We start from the raw sequence: 25891 nt of genomic DNA, 5'->3' as shown, positions 1-25891 counted from the left end.
AGATATCCCGGCTAAATAAAAGTACAACTTGTCTATTTTTAGATGTAAATATCTGCTAGAAAACATAATGATTTTTTTTTATGGGCCCAAGTGTGTGGTGTGCGGACCTGTGCTCTGCAGCTCCATTTAGCCCCTGTCAGATTACTGTCCGGCTCCTGTGTTTCTGGAAGACTCTACTTTTACCAGAACTGCTTTACTGCTCATACGGCTTCGCCTGCTGGCTATGCTGCTTTATATCTGTCATCTCCCCGCTCCTGCATGCCAATGACCCCATCAAAGTGAATATTATTTTACACATCAAGTCTGTACGGAATCTGCATACAACTTTGCAAATACTCTGCTTTATTTATCTTGTACGCTTCTGGAATTGCAACATGATTTCTCTAGTCACATTTAAAGCTGCATCCACTAACCTGCTGTCTGCTACTGAAGTCAGTTTAACTGAGAGCCTATGGTTTCATAAACATATATTCTTTATCCACAGTGTGAGGCTGAGTTCACATGGGGTATTTTGGTCAGGATTTTGAGGTCGTATCCGCCTCAAAATCCTGACTAAAAACATGGCACCCATTGAAATCAATGGTAGCCAGTTAGTTCTTTTTTCTGGATGAAGTTTGTCCCGGCTCCCGGAAAAAAGAAGCGACCTGCTCATTCTTTCAGGCGGATTCGCCTCGCGACATCCGCCTGAAGACACTGCCTCCCGACTATGCCCATTCATTTAGGCCTAATCCAAAGCGGAGTGCGTGACTGGATGCCGATACAGTACAATCGCAGCTACCCGTATTTTGGTCCAAACCAAAAAACCCCATGTGAACCTGGCCTAAGGGATAAGATCTGATATTGGGATCTAACAGCTAGAACACACATATAAACTTTAGGAACACTAATGATTTTTTTTTTTTCTGGACCGACTGTTGTCATGCTCTAGAAACTTCTAGACTGGCGATAGCTGGGTAATGTTGATGATGGGTGGAATATTGCTGCAACTATCCTATAAACTCAGTTCTGATTCCCTGTGTGGGTAAGTTTACTTGGAGAAATTTAGAGCTGATTTTGAGGTGGATTCGGTCTCAGAATCGACTTCAATTTATATCTGGAATCGGGATGCTGAAAAATGAAGCCTCTTGCCGTGGATTCCGCGTCTGATTGCGCCTTAGAATGTGCGATGTGAGAGACTGCCAACTAGCTCCAATCATCTGAGTGTAGTCAGCGACAGAAAAACGCCCTGACAGAAAGTGGAGTGAAATCTGAGGCTCCTTTTGTCCTGCATTAACAGTATGTCTCTTTGGTTTTTATCAGGAGGGTTGGGATATACATGGATTCAGGATGCCACTAAGTTGTCTACATGTGAATTAACATTTTGGGGAATAAAATATGCTGTACATATATATATATATATATATATATATATATATATATATATATATATATATAATATTTTTTTTTTTTTCCTGGATACCTCTTGCTGCCGTGAATTTCCATACAAGGAAAAAAACGGAAAGTCCCACATAAACTGGCTAGACCAAGGCAAAATGTTTACTCATTTCCCTTCTGGTGAGTTGGGGGGGGGGGGGCCAAAGCATTTATTTAAGGGCTAGTTCACACAAGGTTCCCCGTGAACATGTTCCGTCGCGGCTGCCACAACGGGATGACGGTGCAGTGCATTGGCATCCCGTTGTGGCTTTCCGCTCCGGATTAGGCCCAAATGAGTGAGACTAGTCTGAGTCAGCCGCGGAATCCACCTGAAGAAAGGGCAGCTCGCTTCTTTTTTCCACAAGCGGGAACAAACCACTCACGGAAAAAGGAAATGACAGGCTCCTATTGATGTCAGTGAGGCAGCAGGATTTTGATTCCGCGTCAAAATCCTGACTATTTTGCCCCATGTGAACTAGCCCTAAATTCTAGAGCAGGGCAAATAATAATAAAAAAAATATCGAAATTGGATATCATCTCACATGGTTTCCTTTATTTTACATCAATGCCATGCTGTCTCATACTGCCATTGTTTAATTCATATATCACGAACTGTACGCTATATACAACCTGGATGTAAATAACCCAAACCCCAGATCTAGCACCCCATGTGTTGAGGATTTCTTGCTGTCACTCAGAGGTGTCACTTTCGTCTCTCCATTCGCCACGTATTGTATATTTAATTAAGTACAGTAGGACAAATAAAATCCGGAGTATCCTCTATTACTAAGTATCCACAGCGTGAGCAACAAGGGAAATTATTACTCCCAATGTATAAGAGGGTTTATTAAAAGACTTAATCAACATAAATGTCCCATTAAAAAATGTAATCAAACCCATTATATTTGTAATTCAGGCATTTTCTGGGAATTGTGTTATTTTGCCTTTTTTTTTTTTTTCTGACAAGCCATTACGATGATTTAAGTCTCTAACTATCAAGTGTTGGAGTAGATTGTGTAGTTAAGATACAGACTGCATTCCCCTGCATTGTGTAATGGGCGGCTGGGGGTTACATTCTGTTACTTTTACATTCTTTACCAAGTCCATTCTTATGCATGGAGCGTGTGTATTAAAAAGATGCGTCCTGCCCCAACTGCTGCATGTGGCCCACTGCACTATATATAATACATACACATATAAACATTGACCTGCTTCCATGCTTTGACTGCCTTCAATTCTGGCAGTCTAGCTATCCTTGTATTACATGATCATTGTGTAGTATTGCATTGTAGGAAAATGCCTGGTTAGCCGCTGCTTTATTGGCAACCCCCACCCCCTATCCCCCCAGTCCCACTTATATGTGGATGTGATCAAATGCTAAGACTATAAAGATATCCAAGTAATAAAACCACTCATAATGTGATCCCCTAATATTCTGTATTTAGAGTTGTTAACCTGTTGGTTACTGATAGATATGGTCATATACACAATTGTATTGTAGATCTGTGACATCGCCCACCTGACACACCATGGCCTTATTAGGGGTGCGGGACACATCCCGCACCCCTTTATTCCTCTTTTTATGTTCCAGTATTAGAAAGGCAACTGCTCATAATGCAGTTCCATATAATACTTTCGTAGGAAAGAAAGACATGATGTTTCTCCATTTTCTTCCCTATTATATAGACCTGCTGATGTAATAAGGAGTCCTCGATATCGGCTTGTGATTTTGTTTGTCACTCTGTACATGAGCTCTTTTTCTGATATTGGGATGAGCTAAGGAGATATGTGAAATCTACATAGGTAAAACCCCTCATATCATAGATGGAATGGATGAATTTATTAACCCCTCTACCCCAGTTTTCTATCATAGACTGGCATGATTGTGGCGCATCTTTCCTGCACCCAGAAAGCACCACATCCCTCATTCTTCACCTTGTTCGCCAATCTTTGCAAAAGTGAGCGAAGCAGAACAGGGTAGCGATGCCTCGGCACAATATATTTATCGATTGTGCCAGAAAACTGGCATGAGGTACATGACTGGCGTAGTTTTCCATTCTGGCACAAGGCTGTGTCTGATGTATTAATAGGCTGAAGCCTCACACCACTCAGGGACTTTTAAGACTTATGTAGGAATCTTGAACCCTCCCCACCATGTTAAAAAGGCTATCACAGTGGTCTTAAGGGGTCATTTTGATATCTATATAGGTGCCGGGAATGGTTTAATCGTACCTAGCGGACTACCATGCCACTTACTTCCCTGAGAAACCCTAGGGTTAATGCTCCTGGCACTCAGGTTTGTAAGTTCCCAGGGGGGTTTTCTGTGTGTGCCGTACCACTGACTCCAAACTGGACACTCGCCCAGCCCCTACCCTAGGAATGTTTGCAGACATCTAGAGCCTTTGCTCATGGCAGAGGGGATGAATTCTGTGCCCTGGCAATCCTGGCACCAGGAGCAATAAAACTTTCTATTTCTCAATCCTGTAAGAAGCATGGCTGCACACACATGTATGTGTATACTCTGCACTCCTCGCTGCCTTTTAGGCTCTCTAGACCATTGGTGTTTTGTTCTGCACTGTGAAATATCCAGGTCCAAATGTATGAAAGTGCTAAGCACAGCACTGGCAGATGTGTGCACTGATCTCCCATCACAGGACTGTGGCACAATAGAGCCTAGGAGCAGAGCTGTCAGTCATCTCACTGCAGTACATTACATGGGTGCAGGAGAATTAGATAGAATTGCTTTTCCATTTCTTATACCCGGAAGCCTTTCATCAGATATGTGTTGTAGTCTATCAGTCAGTGATCTCCTTGTGTAGTGCAGAACCTGCTTCATCATTATCGATACCTTGAATCCGGTCTCTTGTCACCTCCCTGTGTGTTATGTGCGTAAACTCTTCATCCCTTTGCTTTCTCTCATTAGATGATCATGGAAACAGCAACGGCAGTCATGTAAAGATCTTTCTACCCAAGAAGCTGCTCGAGTGTCTACCAAAATGTTCAAGCTTACCAAAAGAAAGGCATCGTTGGAACACTAATGAGGTATTTATATTTTATTTCATTTTTTTCCCTCTATGTATCTGGTGTCTCCGAGGTCTGTCTTGACTTGGCCGTGGATTTGGCCTGAAGGTTACTTTGTCGTTGCTACTGTGCATAAAGACCAACTAAGTCCAAGCTGCAGAATAGTGAAACAAAATAATCTTGTTGTCTGAAGAATGTTTAGGGCATAACCTAATGCCTAGACTTTTGGGAAGTCCCAGTTGTGTGACTAGGTGCAGTAGAGAAGATCATTGAGACCGTGGCATCCATTTGTAAAACTGAAACATGACTTTAGGAAGCTCAAGGGATACTGGTGTGAATCCTGGATCCTTGAGCAATTGTATATGGTGACTGGTGACTTTCCTGTGAATAAAGGACACACGGTCTCTGTGGTGTAACAGGCATGTCATGTGTTGCTTGTCTTGAAAGGTTCTCAGTTTCTTTTATGCTGCTGTGGAGTTCAGGGTTGTCATCTGGTAAGGCGGATAGAATATTCACTGTATTTTCTTGTTAGGCCACATTTATATTGACTCTTGAGTATTCTTTTTTTTTTTTCCGGTCAGGCCTCAGTTATCTTATATGACCCCCTTAAGTTTATTTATTTTTATGACTTTTTTTTGTAATTATTATGTTTATAATAATGCAATTCTCAAAATAAGTAATTTATTTTCTTTATTTTTGGGGGAAATCGGAATGGTGTTGTGTAAGAAGTAGCTTAATTTTTTTTTTTTTTTTTTCCCCTCCATCAAAATTTGCTATTGTCTTTTATCCCTATATTTTTTTTTCATTCGGAATATATGTATCAGTCTCCTGATGGGTTGTTCTTGACCTGTGCAATACCGCATGCCCTAAGAACATGCCTGGGAGCAGTTAGATGTGCTGTAATTTTCTGTAATATTGTGTAATAGTTTTCTCTTGCCATCCTTTGACATATGGGTTAAGTTCCTTTTCAGTCAGAACCTATTAAATGTTTGAAGCCATTGCATCTCTCAGCTGATAAGTGGTTTTAAAAATGCACGGTCTCCGCAAACAACCAATTGCTGCCGCAGCACATCTCCAGCAGTCATGATGGCAAGGGCACTAAAATATTTAGAGGGATACAAGTTTTATATTTTTTATTTTTTTTCCCTTAGACATTTGACTTCCTATTACCGCCACACATCATGGTTCAAGAATGATGATAGCCTTCCACTTATAAATGACCGTAATACAATGGTGTACATTGCCAGGTTTGTGTTACAGGCAGCGATCCTGACATCTGTTATAGCAGACACGTGGATTCGCCTGTTTTCCCATTTCACTGTTCCTCTGTTATTCATCCTGGTTATTACCATTCCCCTGGTCAACGATGAAGTTCCTGTCCAGTCATCGCTGTCGGCACTGATGGGATATTGCCGGTGTTGAGAGACTGGAGGATATTGCAGTGCATGGACTATTGCTATGTAACAGCCTAACACTGGACGCGGATGGTTAGGTAAATGTTGGCTAAATCTGCCCATTTGGGTGGGTTTGATTGACCGCCTCCCCTGATTTGACATGTTAGAGAGATCAGGACCAGGCAGATGAATTTGATCTGTCTGATCCTTTTGTTCTATGGCACCAGAGTTGTCTTGCTCCTCTCTTCCTCCTGACAACAAATGCTTGGCCAAGTGGAGAATGCCTATTTATGGGGTGATGGAGACAAATGGTATCCCCAATTTTTCTTTTTTGTAGTCCCTCTGTTTTATGCAGTTTCAACGTCCATCATATCCTGACAGCCTGTATCCCTTAAAAAAACTGCTGTTTTTGGGCATTGCTGGTAATGGGGCTGCTCCCGATTATATGCCCTGGCTGCCCTCCTATGTCTTCATGAGACAAACTTTCTAAACTTTTCTTACTTGGTAGTTCTAAGTAGCTGACTCAAGCAGCGAGAAGTAAATCCTTCCCACAACTTTGACCTCTTATAGAAAAAGTAGAGACGTAACGCCGCTTCCATTTAACTTGCTAATGTATTTCCAAGGCCTGTGGTTCAGAAAGCAGAGAAGCGGATGAACGTTTTGTATCAAATGACTTTCTCCCCCACCCCCCATACATTTTATTTTTTAATGATTGCCTGTCTTTCATATAGTCGGCTAAGCAAGTGCTTTATGGCAAAGGATATCGGCCAATAAATTGCTGATCGGAGCCCCCACGTGATCGCCATTCTAGCTTATTTACAATAAGATCACCGGCATGATAAATTATTTAGTGGCAGATTAATTTTGGAAGCCATGATTTTGATAATGTGCTTGCATGCCTCATTTGCCGGAAAAATTGCAAAATTTGATTTAACATCTAAAGAGCGATTCCTCCAGTCTCGTTGCTGTAAGAAGAGCATATTTTCTCGCCAATGTCATGGACTAAATTGTCTAATTTAAATCAATGACTTTCCACAATTCTTTTTTTCCCCAGCACAATACTCGGCACTAAAACCTTTAGGGAGCCGGAGACATCTTGCTTACAGAAATTTGGGTCGGATTTATGGACCTGAAACAAAAGATATGGGCTCTGATTTCAATCTAAATATCCTCCATGCATGGAGGGGCATACGGCCGCGGCGGCTATGGCAGGATAGACATTATCTTGTCTCCTTTCATGGTCTGCGCTGTTTCTCAAGTACTTGCTTACCTTCGCTAGGAGTCTGCTATTGACACTTTTGGAAGTAATTAAAAGGCTATTTTGGGTTGAAGAATTAAAGTGTACATATTCTAGTTGTTTCCTATGGGCAGTGCTGCTGGTGCTGTCAGACATAACATTGTAAAGGGTCGCTGTCGGCTCTCCTATTAGGTTTGTTTTAGTAACTTGCATTCCACATACCGTAAGTAGTTCTATAAAAATATGCTGCAGAATTTTATATATATATTTTAATATTGTCATTCTTTTCCTCTTTTATTCTTCCTGGCAGAGTATGAATAGATGATTTAGTGGCTGTTATTGGTTTGCAGTGTGTCGCTATACACCTTCGCTCTCTATTCTGTCAACATAAGACTGTAATACTGTAAAAATAGGACTGTTCGCATCATATTTGTATATATGGCTTCATTCACATGTTAGGGCCAAAGAGAGTGTGTCCATTTGGCCTCCATCAAGCTATTGTACCTTTTATTTTCTACCAAAAGCTACATTATTAAATACAGGTCTGGTCAGTCCGTCGAGGGTATACTGTACCTCTAGATCCTCCTGAACTATACCTCCAAAGTAGACTGTGATTTGGATTGAACCATATGTTGTGCCTACAGTACAATAACTAGTATACTTCTCCACATTGCATTTCACATATAGTATAGGTCTGTGTTGGTGAACCTATGGCAGGGGTGCCAGACGTGGCACTCAGAGCCCTCTCTTTGGGCACCCATCTGTGGAACAGATTATACTGTGTGAGGGCAACTATGGAGCAGATTGGACTGTCTGGGAGCCACTATGGAGTAGATTGGACTGTGTGGGGGCCACTGTGTAGCTGATTCTACTGTGTGGGGGCCACTATGGAGCAGATTGGACTGTGTGGGGGTCATTGTGGAGCTGATTGGACTGTGTGGGGACCACTGTGTAGCTGATTGGACTGTCTGGCGGCCACTATGGAGCAGATTGGACTGTGTGGGGGCCACTATGGAGCAGATTGGACTGTGTGGGGGCCACTATGGAGCAGATTGGACTGTGTGGGGGCCACTATGGAGCAGATTGGACTGTGTGGGGGCCACTATGGAGCAGATTGGACTGTGTGGGGGCCACTGTGTAGCTGATTGTACTGTGTGGGGTCACTGTGGAGCAGATTGGCCTGTGTGAAGGTCACAGTGGAGCAGAAAGCTCTATAAATTATAGCGCTGTAATAGTGTGCGATTGTGGATCCACACATTATTAAGGTTAAATTGCCGTGTTGGCACTTTGTGATAAATTATTGGGTTTTGGGTTGCAGTTTCGGCACTCGGTCTCTAAAAGGTTCACCGTCGCTGTTATACTTAGACTGATGTTTTTAGGTACCCCTAGTAATATACCAAAACTCCTTCAGTGTGGCAGTAGCCAAATCGAATAGTGACGGATTATCAAATATTCTGGAAGACGAGAGGAAAATCCGTCCCCAAGGTGCTACTCTCACCAGGCTTTTCTTCAGTGCCTTTCTTGTCTTTTGCACTTCCAGGTTATCTTACAATGTTGTGTAGAACTTATGAGAGTATTTTAAGGTAGGAGTTTTGTCATTTCATCCAAGCTGTTGTGAACCATAACACTTGTTGGTGTTCCTATGCTTAACGTCTATTGTTATCTGTACCTGTGTTCGTTGTACATATGGTAGGAGTTTTGTCAGGCCGGCTTTTACATGCTGATATGTCCACAGAGGCGTTGTGCGGGTAATGTCTGTCGGTCAGAGATCCAATTTATCCAGATTAGGCGCTTTGTGTTTATTTAAGAATTAGTCCTAATTGGCTTTTCATCTATTCAAAGTAGATTTGCAAGACGGACAGAGGATTATAGACCAAATGTAATCTGCTGACTGTTTAGTTATTGTATTTTTAAAGCACCAGATGTGTTTTAAAAAAAAAAAAACCTGATTCCATTCATGTTGTCTGTTTTTAGTCATAACTGTAACAAAAATATTTTAAAAAATCCTCTTTCTGTGCCTTAGATGATCCCTTTAACCTTTCTTTGTCTTTGTGTAAGGCAGCTAGTTTCGACAGGAGCCCTACCCTGTAGATTTGTATGTGGTAAGCCCAGGTTCCTCAGCCTTGAATACCTGCGCTCCCTGCAAGATTTCTACACTTCCTGGCGGAAAATCTTTTTATAGGCCGCACATGGCAAAATGCAGCTAATAAACAATGTTAAAAAAATGCAACTGAAACAGAGCACAAAAAAAGTTCTTGCAGTTTCACGTTTTTTTTGTAGGTAGGTGTCTGTGAGGACAACTCTTCACAACTAAAACTAACATACCAAAAAGATTTTTCTTACTTTTTTTTTTTTTTTTTGCAATGTGTGTATCAGATGAAATGCAATCTCATGCACTTTGCTTGAAAAGTAAAACGCTATGTTTTTTTTTCCCAATGTGTGAACCATGCCATAAAATGAGTTTCTTCACATAGCTCCTTTAAAGTTATCTATCCTCTGTCATCAGATAAAGGATAGGTGGGTGTCTGACTACAGAGACCACCATTGATCCTGAGAGCGATCAATGTCAGTCTGAACGTTGGTGCATCAGGTTGTGGATCACGAGCTCCTTCACTTCTAGGTTAGGGCTGGAGATAGCGAGGGGCTGCACCTTGGAAGTCTTCGGCAATTTCATTGATTTCACTCTGACACCACCTACGTGAAGCCTCACTGTGCGTGGGAAGGAAAATGCCCCCGTTCTCAGGATCTGTATGTGTCTCAGGCCCTATAAACAACTGCTTTTGGGTTTCCGTTTAGGGGGTCTTTTTAGGGACCCGACCGAACGGAAACCTATCAGCATAAAAAAAGCCTAAGGAAGCCTGCAGACCGCATAGACTATAATGGGGTCCATGTGGTTTCTGTTCGGTTTCCGCACGAAAAATGCGGAGAGAAAAGTGCTGCTTTGTAGGTAGGCGAATGAAATGGCCCAAACGCAGATGTGAACCAAGCCTCAGTGGGCAAACCCCTACTGATTAGCCATTTATCCTCTCTCCTATGTATACAGGATAAATACTTTTTGTGCCATAACTCGTATTAGTTTAGTGGCCCTTGTTGAGGCCTGACCGCCATCTTTGTTCTGTTCCGACATAGTGTCATTCCTTTAGTATGGCATGTAATAATCGGTTAATCGGCCATCTGTAATATAAATTCACAGACTTATATGGAGAGCTAAGCAATGAAAAGGGATATATTGGAGCATGTGTCCACCGTGCTTTTGTTGCGACTAAGCCTAGTGTAAGGTTGTGTCCTCTTTTTAATATGTTGTTTGTGACAGAGAAGGTATGTTTGTGAAAGAAGCACCAGGAGCCGCCCTGCCGTATTGTACTCATGTGAACATGGAGCTATCCTGTTGCTTAGTGACAGACACTACAAAGTCACAAATTCCAGTTTGTCCTTTATCTTCTCATTTTTTTCTCTTCAGGGGGGGAAATGTCAAGGTTACAGTAAAACAAGTGGCTGAGTGATGATGATCTGGCAACAATAGGCAATTATTCCCAAATGAGCGTCACCTTGGAAGTGTCTTAAGACCATATTCTGAACGTAATTGAAAGTCTGTGTTTTCCTTGTATGATCCCTGATCCTGTTTACAGCCTCCATTTGTTTGTATATGGAAATGTTAATACTATTTCTATCACATCTGGAGCAGTGGTAAGTATTCACTACAGGGATTCTCCAGGATTAGAAAAACGTGGCTGTTTTTTTCCCCCCCGAAATCAGCGCCACACCTGTTCATAGATTGTCTGGTATTGTTTTTCTAATCCTGGATAATCCCTTGAAAGGTAATGTCCACCCCTCAACGCAGTTATTTATTTTAATCTCAATTGATCTACCATTCATTTCTTAATATATCTGTATGTGGATTAGAGCCTTGTTCTTCGGATACAGAGCGTCCTTGTATACACAGGGTTAAATGATGAAATTCTGGCTAGCTGCCACCACTATTAGGGATATCTTACTGCATACTGCTTACTCACAGATCTCCATAATAATACTGTACACAGTAAGCTCCTGACTGCCTCCTAGTGGTGACTGAAAGAAGCCAAAATGTTAATCCTTTCAGTTTAGGGATACGGAGCCCTGTGTAAGGCAAACGGAGCTCTAACTACAGCAGAGGTTTATTAAAAGGAGTCTGTGACAAGGAAATCCATCTCAAGCCAAGCGCTGTGCATTTTAGGGGTCATTATGCCAGGCAGCATCTTGCTTTTATATAGTCGAATAGACAAACCATTTTCATGAAACTACCATTATTACAAAATATGCAAATGAGTTTCAGGTGCAAGGAGGCGTGTCCAAGTCTGCAAGGGCAGACTGTCTCCAGTTCGGAATCACTGCAGAACCTTAGCCCAATGCATCCTCTGTATGTTACGATATGCTGGGGGCCCTGACCAGTGTAGGTGTGGCACGGGCAGATTTAGAAGTTGTACAGTGCATGGAATATGCAAGGGATGCTGGAGACGGAGACTAAAAGATGAGGCTGTCCATCAAGTATAGGGGATGGGGTCTCGGCAGAGATTCAGATTTGGAGATTGACCCTTGGCAGACTCTTCCATGCCACCATTGCACTCTCTGAATATCATTTATCAACACCATTTTGATTGGAATGCTTCTGCTGTATTATATAAAGGTATGAGAGTGCTTAAAGGAATTCTATCAGAGAGATCTAGAGATATCTAGGGAGATTGCGGGACGCAAATACCACATGAGGTTAAAAAGTACTACAGCATATGACCCCTGTAACCCTCTACATGATCTTGAACAAACACGGATTTCCTACATATAATGTCTTCTTTTGGATTACAACTTCTCTAGGTCTATTCTGGCATTTGGCCCTGTAAATGACACATTAAATCAATGATAATGTGAAGAAAATTGTGTTATATTTCCAGTATTGTCAATCTCTGAACCATCCAACCAACCAAACTGTCTGTATCACCCTTTCATTCTGGAGTCAGTGGTAGTCTGAGATCCACCTACACCAATGTGATCTTCTTCATCCCACTAGGTGTATCAGGTGATCGTTTTGACTTGTATTTGCCCTTTACGGGGAATTGGTGATTAACCGTTTCCTTCCTTTGCTCGGTCTACACTTACCAAAGTGAATGGGGACTATGATTATCAATGGTAATGGTTGGATTCTATGATGTATTTGCTTTACTTAAACCTTCCTTGAGACTGACTAGAGGCAGCAGACGGTTAATCCCAAGAGCTCTCATCCCACATGGAGAAGTCTTGTAATTAGTGGACAATATTGATCCAACATAGAAGTAACAAAGAGGAAGAATATCCTGTAATCACATGTCCGAGGATACGCTAAGATGTTGCAGAGGGTATTGAGATTGCTCTGACGGAGATCCTATGGGAAACGCATCATTTTCTCAAGTGGTTCTCTCCACTCGAGCCCCATTAAACTGCACATTCTGCCTCTTGTTTCAGCCCAAATTCATCACATGAGAGAGAATGCTTATGCCGTGTATCCCAGGGACACTCTGAGAGACATTATGTTATCATGGTCTGTCCCAGTTGTGCGTTTATTATATCAAACCAGACCTTTGCTTCATACAGATACAACAGAGGAAACCAGTGTACTGTTATGGGTAGCTTGGGAGATAGATTGAGGCTAGGTCTTCATGTATTGGGAGCCATACAGTGTGTGGTTCTACGGCAACATGGGCTGGTATACTGGTAAAATGGGGCACCCATAAAACTGTGTACACACAGAAACTTATGGGCATGTGGTCACGGGCATATGGGCACATTCTGCTGCAGGTTTTAGTAGGTATTCCATTTTAGATATTTTTGTAGCATCCACAGGATTTACAGTAGGTGTCTGGTAGCGACTTGTCCTTTCTGGTGAGGGAGCCCCTGACCACCGCTGCTAGGCTGAATTAGAAAGGTGGTCTTGTGTGTGCCCTGCTCACTTCGGTCAATTCATCCATTCTTACTACACTTTGATGCAGTAGGGTAGAGAAAAGATGGCACCCACATCTGTAAGAAGTTTTTATGTCAATATGATAAAAATATCTAAGTTGCAAATACCCCTTTAATGGAACAGTAGTCTCTCCTCTTGAGTCCTAACCGAACTAGAAAATCTTAGCTCTCCCAACCTAGTAGGTCAGACACTACTTCATAAATGACTTTTGTTGGGGTACTACTTTTAGTACAGCAGAGGGAGTCTATAAGATAAGATAATCCTTTAAGAAACCCAACAGTGGGGAAATTCCAGTGTGTTACAGCAGCATAGTAATTCAGATACAGTATAATACACAGTAATATAGTACAGAAGGAGACACACATATACTGAGAAAAATAAGATATACTAGGAGCCCATAGCAGCTAAGTAAGAGACGGAAGAAGGAAGACTTCAGGATCATTTAGTTTTCTGTGCGGAGTGATCTTCGCTTGGTCTGATGTAGATTATACAGCCTGGTCGCGGTTGTAAGGAAGGACTTGCAATAGCGCTCCTTCTCACACTTGGGGTGAAGCAGACGGTCACTTACAGTGCTGCCAAGTGCCATCAAGGTCTCATACATGGGGTGGGATTTACCCCACCAGTGCCTCCTGGTATAGGGATAGCTGCCCATGCTCATTTCCTCTACAGTACAATGTTATGTAGATGCAGACATCTGGAGAGTGCGCTATGTTTTATTCTTATCCTTGTGGCAGGTTTTCTATGATTGTTACGGGCTATGTACATGCCCTGGTCTCATTGATGTTAGATTGTCAGAGTTTTCCCTTCTCTTTCGGAAATCCTTTTGCAGATGCTGTCCTACATTACCTCTCGCTCTACTTGTTGATGGCACCTGCTTGTTTGCTGCTGCTCGCGTCGGCCATGTGTAGGGTGAACACCCATTTGTTTTCCTGTGCCTTTTGGAATTCAGCTATAAGCTTGTTTTATATCCGGCATCGATTTTACCTTTCAAATCATAAAAAGGGGCCCGGTAATTTATGCTCTGTCCTGTATTTCTCTCTCAAAAAGTGGTGCAAGTTGCTCATAAAAGCAAGCAGAGACTGGAATATGTAAGTACATGATACCACTGGGGCAGACAAATGACTGCCTTTGTGGTTCATTAGTGACATCAGCCCGGCTTCCCCTGGAACCGAAGTGAGGAGCTTACAAGTGAAATATATGGGAACTGTCAAAATGGAAATCAGCAATAGTCGTGGTAGAAGAACAAAATCTCTGTGCAGGTAGTAAGTCTTAATTTTTATACCAGGCATATAAATAAGGACTGATTAAATAGTAAAAACAGAGTGTTTTCTGGGATTGCCTATCGCCCCCATGGTTTTACTTTCTAAATATCGATTCCCATGTCCGAGAGCTCTCATTTAGTAAATCTACGAGACCAGAGATGCCGTAAAGATGAGTATTTGTGGTGAAGAACGAAAAGATTCAGGTCAAGTGGCAGCGAGAGATCTGGTTTTATCGGTTCTCACCCGGCCGCACCATAAATAAGCACCAACCTCTTCATACCATGGCGTCCTCCTGTGAATATTTTGCCATCTTCAGTCAATACCCAAAGAAAGATAATATAAATAACCCTCGCGGCGTCCAGTCCCAGCATTATTATTTTGAAAGTTAATTTGCAATGAGAGTCCATTATTCACCTTTTTTTTTTTCTTTCTTTTCCCTTCTCTCTCTTTCCATTTATTGGAAATGAATGTAATAAGTTGGCAGAGCGGCGGAGTTACAGGAGAATGAATTGCCGTCCTTGCTTTAGCATTCAGCTTTATAAATAATCATTTGATTATGATTCATAGCAATGACAACTGTTAATCAGCACCAGGTTAATAGAGATTGGTATCTGGAAACGGAGCTGCCAGACTTTGTACTACAACACCCCTTGAACTTTCTCTAAGTGCTTTCTGCCTCATCAGCTTGTGGAAAGTGGGAGCGTTATTAGGCAGACGCCTGGTCGAGGGGGCAGGAAAGAGAGGGTTAAAGAGTACCCGCCCCATGAAATATCTAATTTGCTGCTCTACACGTCTGCTCTTACTTCCTGAAACAGGAAGTAGCTGTCTGACAGCCGTCACCACCCGCCAGGAGCTAATGTGGGTACGGCTGTGCTGTCCCAGGAAGGCAGTCACAATGGGTGAGTGGATTTGATGTACTTGTATCTAAGACGGGGGGTAAGGCAATGTTCACACTCTGCTTTTTTGTTTGTTTGTTAATAATTACAGTAATAAGTAATACCTTTTACTATTAGAAATGAGCGAGTAGTATTCGATCGAATACCTCCCCACCATAGGTTTCTGGGTAAGTGGCTGAACACCAAGGGGTTAAACACGTCGAACATTTGATGCGCTGAACCCCTTGGTGTTCGGCCTCTTACATGGAAACCTATGGCCGGGAGGTATTCGATCGAATACTACTCGCTCACCTCTATTTACTATGCAATTCAACTAAGTAAACCAGCTTTCCAGCCAAATATATATATATATATATATATATATATATATATATATATATATATATATATATGCAGCCCCATTATTTTCAAGATTGGTGTCCAGTTGTATGGTAAAAAGGTATATTGTTGCAATATGTTACCACCTCGTGATTATTGAACTACCCCTTTAAGGACTAGTTCACACGGAATCCGCCTGAAAATCCGCTGCCAAAAATGACTCCTCCTGACTTCAATGGGAGCCGTTCGCATCTTTTTTCCGCTAGCTAGTAGTGGGAAAAAGAAGCGAGCTGTCCTATCACGCAGCAGATTCCGTGGCTGAAATCAGCCACGGCATGAAGGTCCGACCCATTCATTTGGGCTTAATCCAGAGCGGAATGCCGCAACGGACTGTGTACACGCGGAACTCTGTGTGAACTAGCTCTAACTTGGCAGTAATGGACTTTATTACTTTTTACTTTTATTTATTTAATTTTTTGGGCACTCATGCTTTTTTTCAATAATTCACATGAAATAATTACACATTGAAATTTTCAGTGAATTCTTTGTTTTTGGCTTTTTGTACCATTCTAGATTTACCTTTTATATTTAAAAAGAAAAATCAAAAGTCACTGAGCAATAATTGTGCGGACCTGTGAATTTTTAAGTGTTCCTTTGTTTTAGGGAACTGCTTAATTTGTGTTTTCCACCCTCTTCCAGATGATCTTGATTTTAATGAGTGTGCCGCCTTATCGCGTCCGTGCCGTGCCCAGTGTGTTTATTAACATGATTAGTGGTCAAACTTGGCTAAAAGTTCTCCTGACAGATCTAAAGAGCTTGACGGCTCAGTACATAGATATAAAGAGAGGCGCTAAGTATCTAAATGAGGTTCTCCTTGCCAGGACAATACTTTGCCACATATTAAAACTAAATTCCTTATTAGTTAACAGCCCTGGTTAATAGCCTGGATTATCCCCTGGAAAGCTATTACTCAGACTGTGTAACTAACACTCAACACGTCGGGAGGAGAGACACAACAGATGTGGTGCGCTAGCGGTTTGCTTGATGATGGTTTCATTCTTTTCTGCTTTTATTGCATATTCTGTTTCAGTGGTGGGTCTGGGGGGTAGAGAGCGGACTTTCCTATCTGCCCAATATAATGCGCTTCTATAGCGTCCATTGTTGTGCATCTATGATGACGGGCCTGTGTGACCTGCAGGTTTTGGCAGAACATCCTATTTTTATTATTCGTTTTTCTTAAGTCAATCGAAGCTTTTAATTCCAATTTTAGCCTCCAGTTGTTTTAAAGGGGATCTTAAAGTTCCCGACAGCACAATCATGGGGGACCTTTAGTGCTGTGAAAATAAGTTGGACAGGTCGGGTATTTCACAGTGTGAAAAGTTACAATTGACCAAGCCACTGTGCAGAAATTCTTGCTTGCCCCTAAGAAATAATAGCAAACATGTTGACACCATGACGCTGTGTCCTTGTCGATAGCGGTTTGTTCTTCGGTTGTGTCTTAGCTCTGGATAGCCGAGTAAAGCGAGGTTGACATTAGTGTTTGGGTGTCTGTTCTTCGGATCCACTTGGGGACCTGAAAAACAAACTTTATCTGTTTAAAAAGCAGTTACCCACCGACCCCATAGACTACCCTGTTTCCCCGAAAATAAGACACTCCTTCACCTCCTGGACCACCGACAACCGGCAGTCATGCCGGCGCTCTGCTAAGGAAGCGCCGGCATGACTGCCGATTGTCCCCCGCTCCAGCCGCTGCATTAGACTTCCGCCGAAAATAAGACAGGTCATCATATATTTCGGAAGGGTATAATGGGGTCTGCCAGGATTCCTCACGGGTTTTCCCTGAAATAGGTGGAAAGACTTGTAGGGCATTTCTCTCTGTATAATTTATGTAGAAAGGGAAACTGAGTCCCACGAATGCTAATGTGAAGCTTTTTTTTGTTGCAGATTTTGCTGCCATGTTTTGAGCCAAAGCCCCGGAGTGGATTGGGCAGAATGGAGAAGTACAAGAACTTCCTATATATTATAGATTGCTTTTGTAGCCATTCTTGGCTTTGGCTCAAAAAACCGCATCAAAATCTACAACAAAAATGCTGCATTTCCGCAACATGTGGCCTCAGCCTGAGGATGAGTTTACCAGTAGTCTAGGTTAGTCTGAAAGGCGGCAGTACCATTCATTGCCTCTCTGGACGGAGCTGCTATGGCCCCTTCATTCAGCTGGTTGGTGGGGGTGCTGGTAGTCAGACCCCCATTGTTCTGATGTTGATTTTAAAGATAGGGCATAGAAAACTCCAATCCTATCGTCTCAGAGGCAGCTACAGCAGGGCACCCCTGAAGGTATTTGAGAGTCCATGTATCAGTAGGTCGGAGTTGTTTTTTGCAGCATGATAGTGACGTATGTGACATTAGTCAGATTGGTTTGTCTGTTGGGTAGGACCAGGTACAAACATGCTGCCTGCATTCTGTTACTAGTGTGATCTAACAGAGTCCCGGGCTACTGCCCTACACACCCAATTAGGACTTCTGTCCCCGCCACTAATAAATTACAATGATTACAATATTAATAGCTATTTATAAAGATACCTTTTGCTCTTCGTGTTATTTAAGATCCGGCTGTTGGTATTTGTAATTTATGCCTTTTTGCTTCCACTCGGTGTTGTGTCATAAGATCACAGAGATTTATTTAAACTAGATGCCCAAGAGGCCTGCGTTACCGAGGAATGAAAAACTCTATAATTACAGAAAAATGCTCTCCTTAAAACGGAGGATCAGCGAAGCATCGCACCGCACACAAAATGTCTATTAATGAGGCAAACAATTGTGCTAGTTTTCCTTCAGCTAAAATTAATCAATCATCAGCTTGTGAATGGAGTAACCTGGTTTCTGCATCACCCTGGCTGGCGTGGAACTAGGGCAAGGGACGACCACCAAATCTAGAGGGACCGTCTGCTGTCTGGTCACTGCGTCTCCTGTTAGTTCTTCACATACAGGTGAAAAATGTAACCTGGCTATCCTAGCAGCTGTCTAGATGTTTCTGTGTAAGCCTCTATTCTACAGGGGTGTTTTATTGAAAAGAGAAACTGCAAAAAACTTAGAAAATCTCTTAAAAAGTTGCCATTTTAGTTGTCCATTTTTAGTTAGAATCGATAAATGTTGATATGATCATCCCACTGTTTTAGTTCCTTGCAGTCATTTATTGCAGTCAACATTTCTGTCTTCACTAATGTCAGAATGGGGGGGGGGGGGGTCGGTCACACAGTGCATCCATCAATTAGCTGTTCCCAGTGGCTGATTCACAAGAGAATAGAGCTGGATGCAGGCAGCGCTGTTCTGTGTATTAGATGAATTAAGTCACTGCATCTTAGGGTCCATTTAGATGAGGGGTAGGGAACCTTCGGCTCTCCAGCTGTTGTAAAACTACAACTCCCAGCATGCATACTTGCTCTTCTGTTCTTGGAACTCCCATTGAAGTGAATGAAGCATATTGGGAGTTGTAGTTTCACAGCAGCTGGAGAGCCGAGTTTCCCTACCCCTGATTTAGATAAATGGTAGCTTATCTGCAGTACCTGGTCTGGCCACTACACAGTACAGGGTAATCTACTTCCTACTCAGTTTTCTGTGTATCAGCTGAAGCCATCTAGTATTGATGACCTATCCAAAGGATTGCTCACTGCAACACCTTTCACTCACTTAGGGTGTGTTCACACAGAGGGAAAGGTGGTAGAAACCTTTTCTGCCGTGTGAACTTTCCGCTGAGCTAGCCGCGACGGGATGCCGATGCAGCATCGGCATTCTGTTGCAGCATCCCCCTCCTAATTAGGCCTGAATGAATGGGCCTAAACAGGAGCATGTCTCAAGCCGTGGACGCCGCGGCTGACTCGTATGCGGAATCAGCGGCAAGATAGGGCATGTCGCTTCTTTTTTCCGCTACTAGCTAGCGGAAGAAAAAAAACCAAGCTGCTCCCATTGAAGTCAATGGGAGCCATTTTTGCAGGCGGACTTTGAGGTGGATTCCGCGTCAAAATCCGCCTGCAAAAAACTCTGTGTGTACATACCCTTACTAGTCTTAGATGAATGGGAGTAAACTGCTGATGGAGAATGTGCTGAGATTTCCTGCCTGGAGAGGGGGGAGAGAGCTGCTGTAGTCAATCTGGGCTACATAACTGGTATTAAGAGAAATAAATTCAGATGAATGCTTGACCCTGTAATAGGAGGCTAGGCTGAGACCAGCTCTGTCACGTCCCTATCATAATAGACCTATATATTTATCTTTTGATTAGTTCAGGCTTTGCAGGTACCTGAATATAAAAGAACCCAAGGGAAGGACTCCTGCACGTCTCTGCGTCTGTCATCCACATGTTTCTAGAAGTCTCTGCCTTTCATGCCTGGTTTAATATCCACAGCAGGAAGTCCTGTTCAAGGCTTGTTGACCGTGATGTAGAAAGATGTCCTACGTCAGCCCCTCGTACACATTACACTCTCTCCCAGACGTTAAGTGAAACGACTTGGCTGCCTTTGAGAACATGAGGAAAAATATATTTGAGGTACAGTCCTCGTTGCAAGAAATAATGCCCGGGATTTTATTCCCTAGCAGGGCGTTTATGGTTGCGAGTGAGTTAAGCTAAATGTTATGCTTTCAGCATTAAAGTGAGTGAAGAGCAGCACTTTGCTTAAGAAACAATTTTACATGTGTACTTGGCAATTGATGACACATTTAAGCATCGACTGTAACTTATCTGCTCTTTAAGTCTTGAGAACACCTTGCAGCAGGCATAGACCAGCAATCACGGGAGGCGGAAGACTCTTAGTCAAAAAAAAAAAAAAAAAAAAGAGAGAGAGACTTTAGCAAAGTAAAATGTTACCTGTGATGTCTTGTCAGCGAGACGTGAGGGATTTACACCACTGAATTGAGGAAATATTTGCAGTTGACTTGTGTCAACATTGTCTTGATGCACACGCATGGCAGATGGGTTGGATTTTACAGGGGCTATTTGCTGAAGGCCTCTATTATATTACTTTTTAAATCTGCTTTTGCTGGTTCAACACGGACCTTACTGTGCTGGGGATTAACACATCTTGTACTGCGGTTTTATTTTGGGATTTTCTCATCAACCGCTATCTTGTAAAGGGCATTTTTTTCCTCCTTTTCTTCATCCACCCTGGTTAAAGGGACAGCCTCGGCGAAATAATGTTTCAGGAGTTTTTAAAGGGATTCTACCAATAAATATGTATTTTTTTTGTGCTTTAGACGTTGGAATAGCCTTTGGAAAGGCTATTCATCTCTTACCTTTAGACGTGGTCTCCGCGCCGCCATTCCTTAGAAATACCGGTTTATACCGGCATGCAAATGAGTTCTCTCACAGCAATTAGCCCCGGGGCTGGTCCCCACCGGCCCCATACCTTTAAAGTTGAAGGCCGGCTCCTGCGCAATGAGCTCGCAGGAGCCGACCTGTTCTGATGACAGCCGGGAGCTTAATGAAGGCTCCCAGGCCTGTCATCGCTATATTACTATTGCGGCTGGTCTATGACCATCCGTAATAGTAATGTAGAGAATCTCCCATAGACGGCAATACACTTGTATTGCCGTCTATGGGACTTGCAATCAAATGATTGCAGGTTCAAGTTCCCTAAGGGGGGGCTAATAAAATAGTGAAAAAAAAAGTTTTTTAAAAAAAATAATAAATAAAAGTTCTAAATCACCTCCTTTCCCTAGAATACATATAAGGGCGGGTTCACACCAGCACCCGATCTCTGTTGTGCAGGTTTCCGTTTTCCGTCAGCAGAAGACGAAAACCGACATTCATTGTCTGTCAGTGAGCGTCTTCTGCTCTCCGTGGCGAAACAGTTTTTTTTTTTTTACCGGACACAAAGTCCTGCATGTCTGACTTTGTCCGGTTTAAAAAAAAAAAAAAGTTTCGCCGCGGAGAGCAGAAGACGCTAACCGGAGGACACTTTTGAAAACTGCCTGCTGATTTCCGTCTCCTGCCCAGTTTCTCGGGCAGGAAATGGAAACCTGTATAACGGATATCGGGCGCTGGTGTGAACCTGCCCTCAAAGTAGAAAATGACTGTGAAACATATACACATTAGGTATCCCTGTGTCAGAAAGTGCCCGGTCTACAGTGCTCCTGTTCCGTCGGGAAGTGGTTAATAGGAGCACTGCAGATACCCTATATTCAGCCAGGCTCAGTTCCAAGTAGGGGGAAAAACCCAGTCCTCAAGCTCAGGGAAGGGGCAGACAGACAACCAAAACACCCCCTCCCCATCCCCCAGCAACTACTGCACCCAAAAACTCCGACCATTTTAATTTTTGAAATTTTCCAGTAGCTTCTGCATTTCCCCCCTTCGGCTTATACTCGAATCAATAAGTTTTCCCAGTTTTTGTGGTAAAATTAGGGGCCTCGGCTTATATTTGGGTCGGCTTATACTCGAGTATATATGGTATTTAGTGGTAGAATCCCTTTAAAGTGAAAAAACAGGCTGTGAAGCTCTTGATCAATATTTTAGGAAGTTAGCCTTAAGGGAACCTTATTTTTTAATGTTAGATTTTGTTATATATGTATTTTTTGTTTTATACATTTTTTTTAATGCTTATTCTTAATTTAATTTTATAGCATTCTGTATATTTTTTTTCATGTATTTTACATATTTTTATTTAAAAAAAATTTATATTTTATATTTTTTTGTAGTTTAGCACAAGGTGGTCCAAGGGTACGGAGATAACTAAATAAATGGAATACGTGATTTAGGAACATTACCCTGTGTGTGTGGCATGTTGCAAAGGGAAAGAGGGGGAAAAAAATCTGTGGAGTGATGTCCAACATGGTGGCCTTTTTGAAAGCCGCCATTTTAGAACCAATTTGATATTTTTTTTTTTTGTCCAAATGAGAAGGGATGTATATGATATATGTATCTGATAGTTGTATATGTATGTCTATCAGATACATATGTCACATGCACTCCTTCCCTTTTTGGTTCCAAGATGGCTGAGATGTGTCCTTTAAGGATATATTCACACCTTGAGGTCTTGTCCAGGATTTTGATGCAGTTTATGTGTCTATAACCAGGAATTGACCAGAAAACTCTACTTTTATATGGTCTCTCCCATTATGATTTGTATCTAATTTTATTTTATTTTATTTTTTTCCGCGAGTGAGAACAGGAAATGACCGGCTTCCATTGATTTCAATGAGAGGCATTCTTTTGAGCCGGATTCTGATGCAGATTCCGTGTCAAAATCTGGCCCAAAAAATGTGTGAACTAGCCTCAAGGTTATATATATAATATAATATATATATCGTAGAAGGGTAAGTGGGTACATGAAACGCATTTCAGGTAATACGGTGTTTAGAGATGAGCGAGTACTATTCGAAACTCACGTTTCGAATAGCATGCACCCAATAGGAATGAATGGACGCAGCTGGCACGCAGGGGGTTAAGCGGCCGGCCGCCGGCAAAGTCTGCGTGCCGGCCACTTCCATTCATTCCTATGGGTGCGTGCTATTCGAAAGCCATTTCAAATAGTACTCGCTCATCTTTAGACTGTTTAGTAGTGTTCTTGTCTGCTCATGAACCAGGTAACTCTGGATGAACAGCAGTTAAGAGGAAAAATACTGAACGTTGAATTAACTAAAGAAATGGTCTTCTAGTAAGACACGTGCCTTGTGCGATCTGCAGTGAGCGGGATGTCCTAGAATTAGCGGCTTCTTACAGATAGTCTATCCCGGTTACATTGGGAATGTCTGGCTGTGGGACTCAGATTGGTATTCTGATCACAGAAGTATTTTTGCATGTATCCTCCAGTGCTGCTGAAAACCTAAGCAATATTATCTCCTCTCCCCCCCCCCCCCTCCCCTTCTTGGCATATATTATACAGCACATCACCTGCCAAGTGGTGAACTGTTGTAATATTTTACTAGGTGCCGCTCAAGATCTTCTCAGCAGAGCCTGTCACGGAAGAGATTATTTTAGCAGCTCAGCAGGCGCTCTGTGAACTTGTACATACACAGTTAACAGATTGAATAGAGGCTATTGATGTCCTGAATGAAGGCCTGACACACAGGCAGCTCTTTGTTGTGTGAGTGGAGCAGCAGTGGAAGGCCGCCATTCCCAAACTTCAATATTTTCACCATTTTTTAAATGTAATTAAAGTAAGCTACTGTCCACGTGTCCCCTGCTAGCCCCCCCATGACCACCTCCATTACCACATGGATTTAATGGGATTTTGTACAATTTACACATTTCTTTTATGTTGGCACAAATTAATATACCGTATATACTCGAGTATAAGCCGAATTTTTCAGCACAGTTTTTGTGCTGAAAAAGCCCCCCTCAGCTTATACTCGAGTCAGCAAAAAAAAAAAAAAAATTATTTTTATTTATTTTTTTTTTAATGGGGGGGAGGTCTATGACCAGCAGCAATATCAATGTATAGAATCTCCAATAAAATAGTGGGAAAAAAAAAAGCTTTTAAAAAAATACCAAAAATTAAAAGTTCTAAATCCCTCCTTTCCCTAGAATAGACACAAAAGTAGAAAATGACTGTGACACACATACACATTAGGTATCCCTGTGTCTGACAGTGCCAGGTCTACTGAATATAGGGGATCTGCAGTGCTCCTGTTCCATCGGGAAGGGGTTAATAGGAGCACTGCAGATACCCTGTATTCAGCCAGACTGAATTCCAAGGGGGGGGTGGGGGTGGAAAGCAGTCCTCAAGCTCAGGGAAGGGGCAGACAGACAACCAAAACACCCCCTCCCCTTTCCCAGAACCTACTGCACCCAAAAACTCCAACCATTTTAATTTTTTAAATTTTCCAGTACCTGCTGCATTTCCCCCCTAGGCTTATACTCGAGTCAATAAGTTTTCACAGCTTTTTGTGGTAAAATTAGGGGGGTCGGCTTATACTCGAGTATATACGGTATATGGAAGTACGAACTCTTCCAGATTTTTTGTGTGTGTATAGGCGGTGTTATCCGACAGGTTATCTGACAGGGCGTATTTTCCACCCCTTGTTGGGTTGAATATGTGAGGGTGGTCTAAAGGAGCTTTTGGCTGATGGGTAAGGCCCAGTTCACATCTGCGTTTGGGCCATTCCGTTCCCCTCTCTGCATGAAAAATGTAGAGAGAGAAGTCCTACAAGCAGCACTTTCCTCTCTGCGTCTTTCATGCGGAAACCATGTGGACCCCATTATAAAAAAACAAAACATTATAGTCTATGGGGTCCACGGCTTTCCTTAGGTAACCACTTTTTTATGCGGATTAGGTTTCCGTTCTGGGTGAATGAGAGGTCCCCAAGTGGACTCCCCGAATGGAAACCCATGCACATATGTAAACGGGCCTTACTAAGGTGTGGGACCCGATTATACCAGGTTTGATTTTGCTTTGTAGTCTGAAACCATGCAAACATGTAGATCTGCATTGGAGGTGTATACCCGAAACAGGAGTATATATTTCATTTAATTCTCCCCTGTTAAATCTTACCTTTTAACATTTAACAATGAAATTACAGTCCAAATCATTTCCCCTTTTGTATCCAGCACTTGATTTTTATGTGAGACAACAATGGATGTGGTGTTGTCACCCACTGCCACGTGTAATCGATCTGCAGACACAGCACCTGATTTGACTCAGTTTTTTTTTTTCTCCTAATGTGACCACTAGGTGTAGCTGTTAATAAAGTGCAATGTACAGCATGTACAGTAATGTAGACTGGATGTGCAGAATAACTAATGACTCTAGTCTTGAATTAACATGGGCAGGAGCGCTCCTCTGTAAGCGGTGTAGTCCAGGTTCGCTTAGAAGCCCGCAGGTTTCAGCCGCTAAATCACTTCTCTGTTTTGACTTTGGTACTTTTAAGATGTAAAGCGTCCTTATAAGCCTAAGTGATACTTGTTAATGAGATGAGATCGCTTTATTTCTCACTTTCTTCCATAAATGTTCACTGGAACGTGGACTTGAAAGCAAATTCCACTCCTTTCCTGCTCCATAATTGATCAGAAGAGGATTGGCAAATTACGAGGAACTTTTTTGGTGCAGTCGACACAAAAATTAAAGTTCTCTTTTAACCTGTTAATGGCTGGTGGATTACATGATATTCCAGTGTTCTTTATTCCTTTTTGCTCTGCCTCCTCGGTGAATATAAACCTAGACCTTCAGTGAAGACTGACATGGCACTACGAGAGAGCGATATAATGCTGATTTATAGAACATTAAGGCTCGATGAAAACCTAATTGGCAAACTGATAGGAAATGGTTTTCAGATTGTACTAGCGATTTTAGGTCATTTTTAGAATGGGTGTATGGGCCTATTCAGACGGCCATGGTCTGCCTGACGCTCATTTTCTGAACTGACCGAGGCTCGTCTGAACTGAATTTACAGCGTT

The 25891-nt window shown here is 42.3% G+C and overlaps 1 protein-coding gene across 4 annotated transcripts in view; it reads left to right on the top strand.

The window, feature by feature from the left end:
- Positions 1 to 25891, top strand: part of CAMTA1 (calmodulin binding transcription activator 1) — a 1244145-nt gene that overhangs the window by 10742 nt on the left and 1207512 nt on the right. For all 4 annotated transcript variants that reach the window (XM_075279917.1, XM_075279916.1, XM_075279915.1 and 1 more), the window contains exon 2: positions 4337 to 4455. In XM_075279917.1, coding sequence (XP_075136018.1) covers positions 4337 to 4455 — 119 coding nt within the window. The remainder of the gene's footprint in view (positions 1 to 4336; positions 4456 to 25891) is intronic.

This window comes from Leptodactylus fuscus, chromosome 6 (assembly GCF_031893055.1).
Source record: "Leptodactylus fuscus isolate aLepFus1 chromosome 6, aLepFus1.hap2, whole genome shotgun sequence".
Taxonomy (NCBI): Eukaryota; Metazoa; Chordata; class Amphibia; order Anura; family Leptodactylidae; genus Leptodactylus; species Leptodactylus fuscus.
The sequence above is the reverse complement of the archived record's forward strand: the minus strand, read 5'-3'. Positions and strand labels throughout refer to the sequence as shown.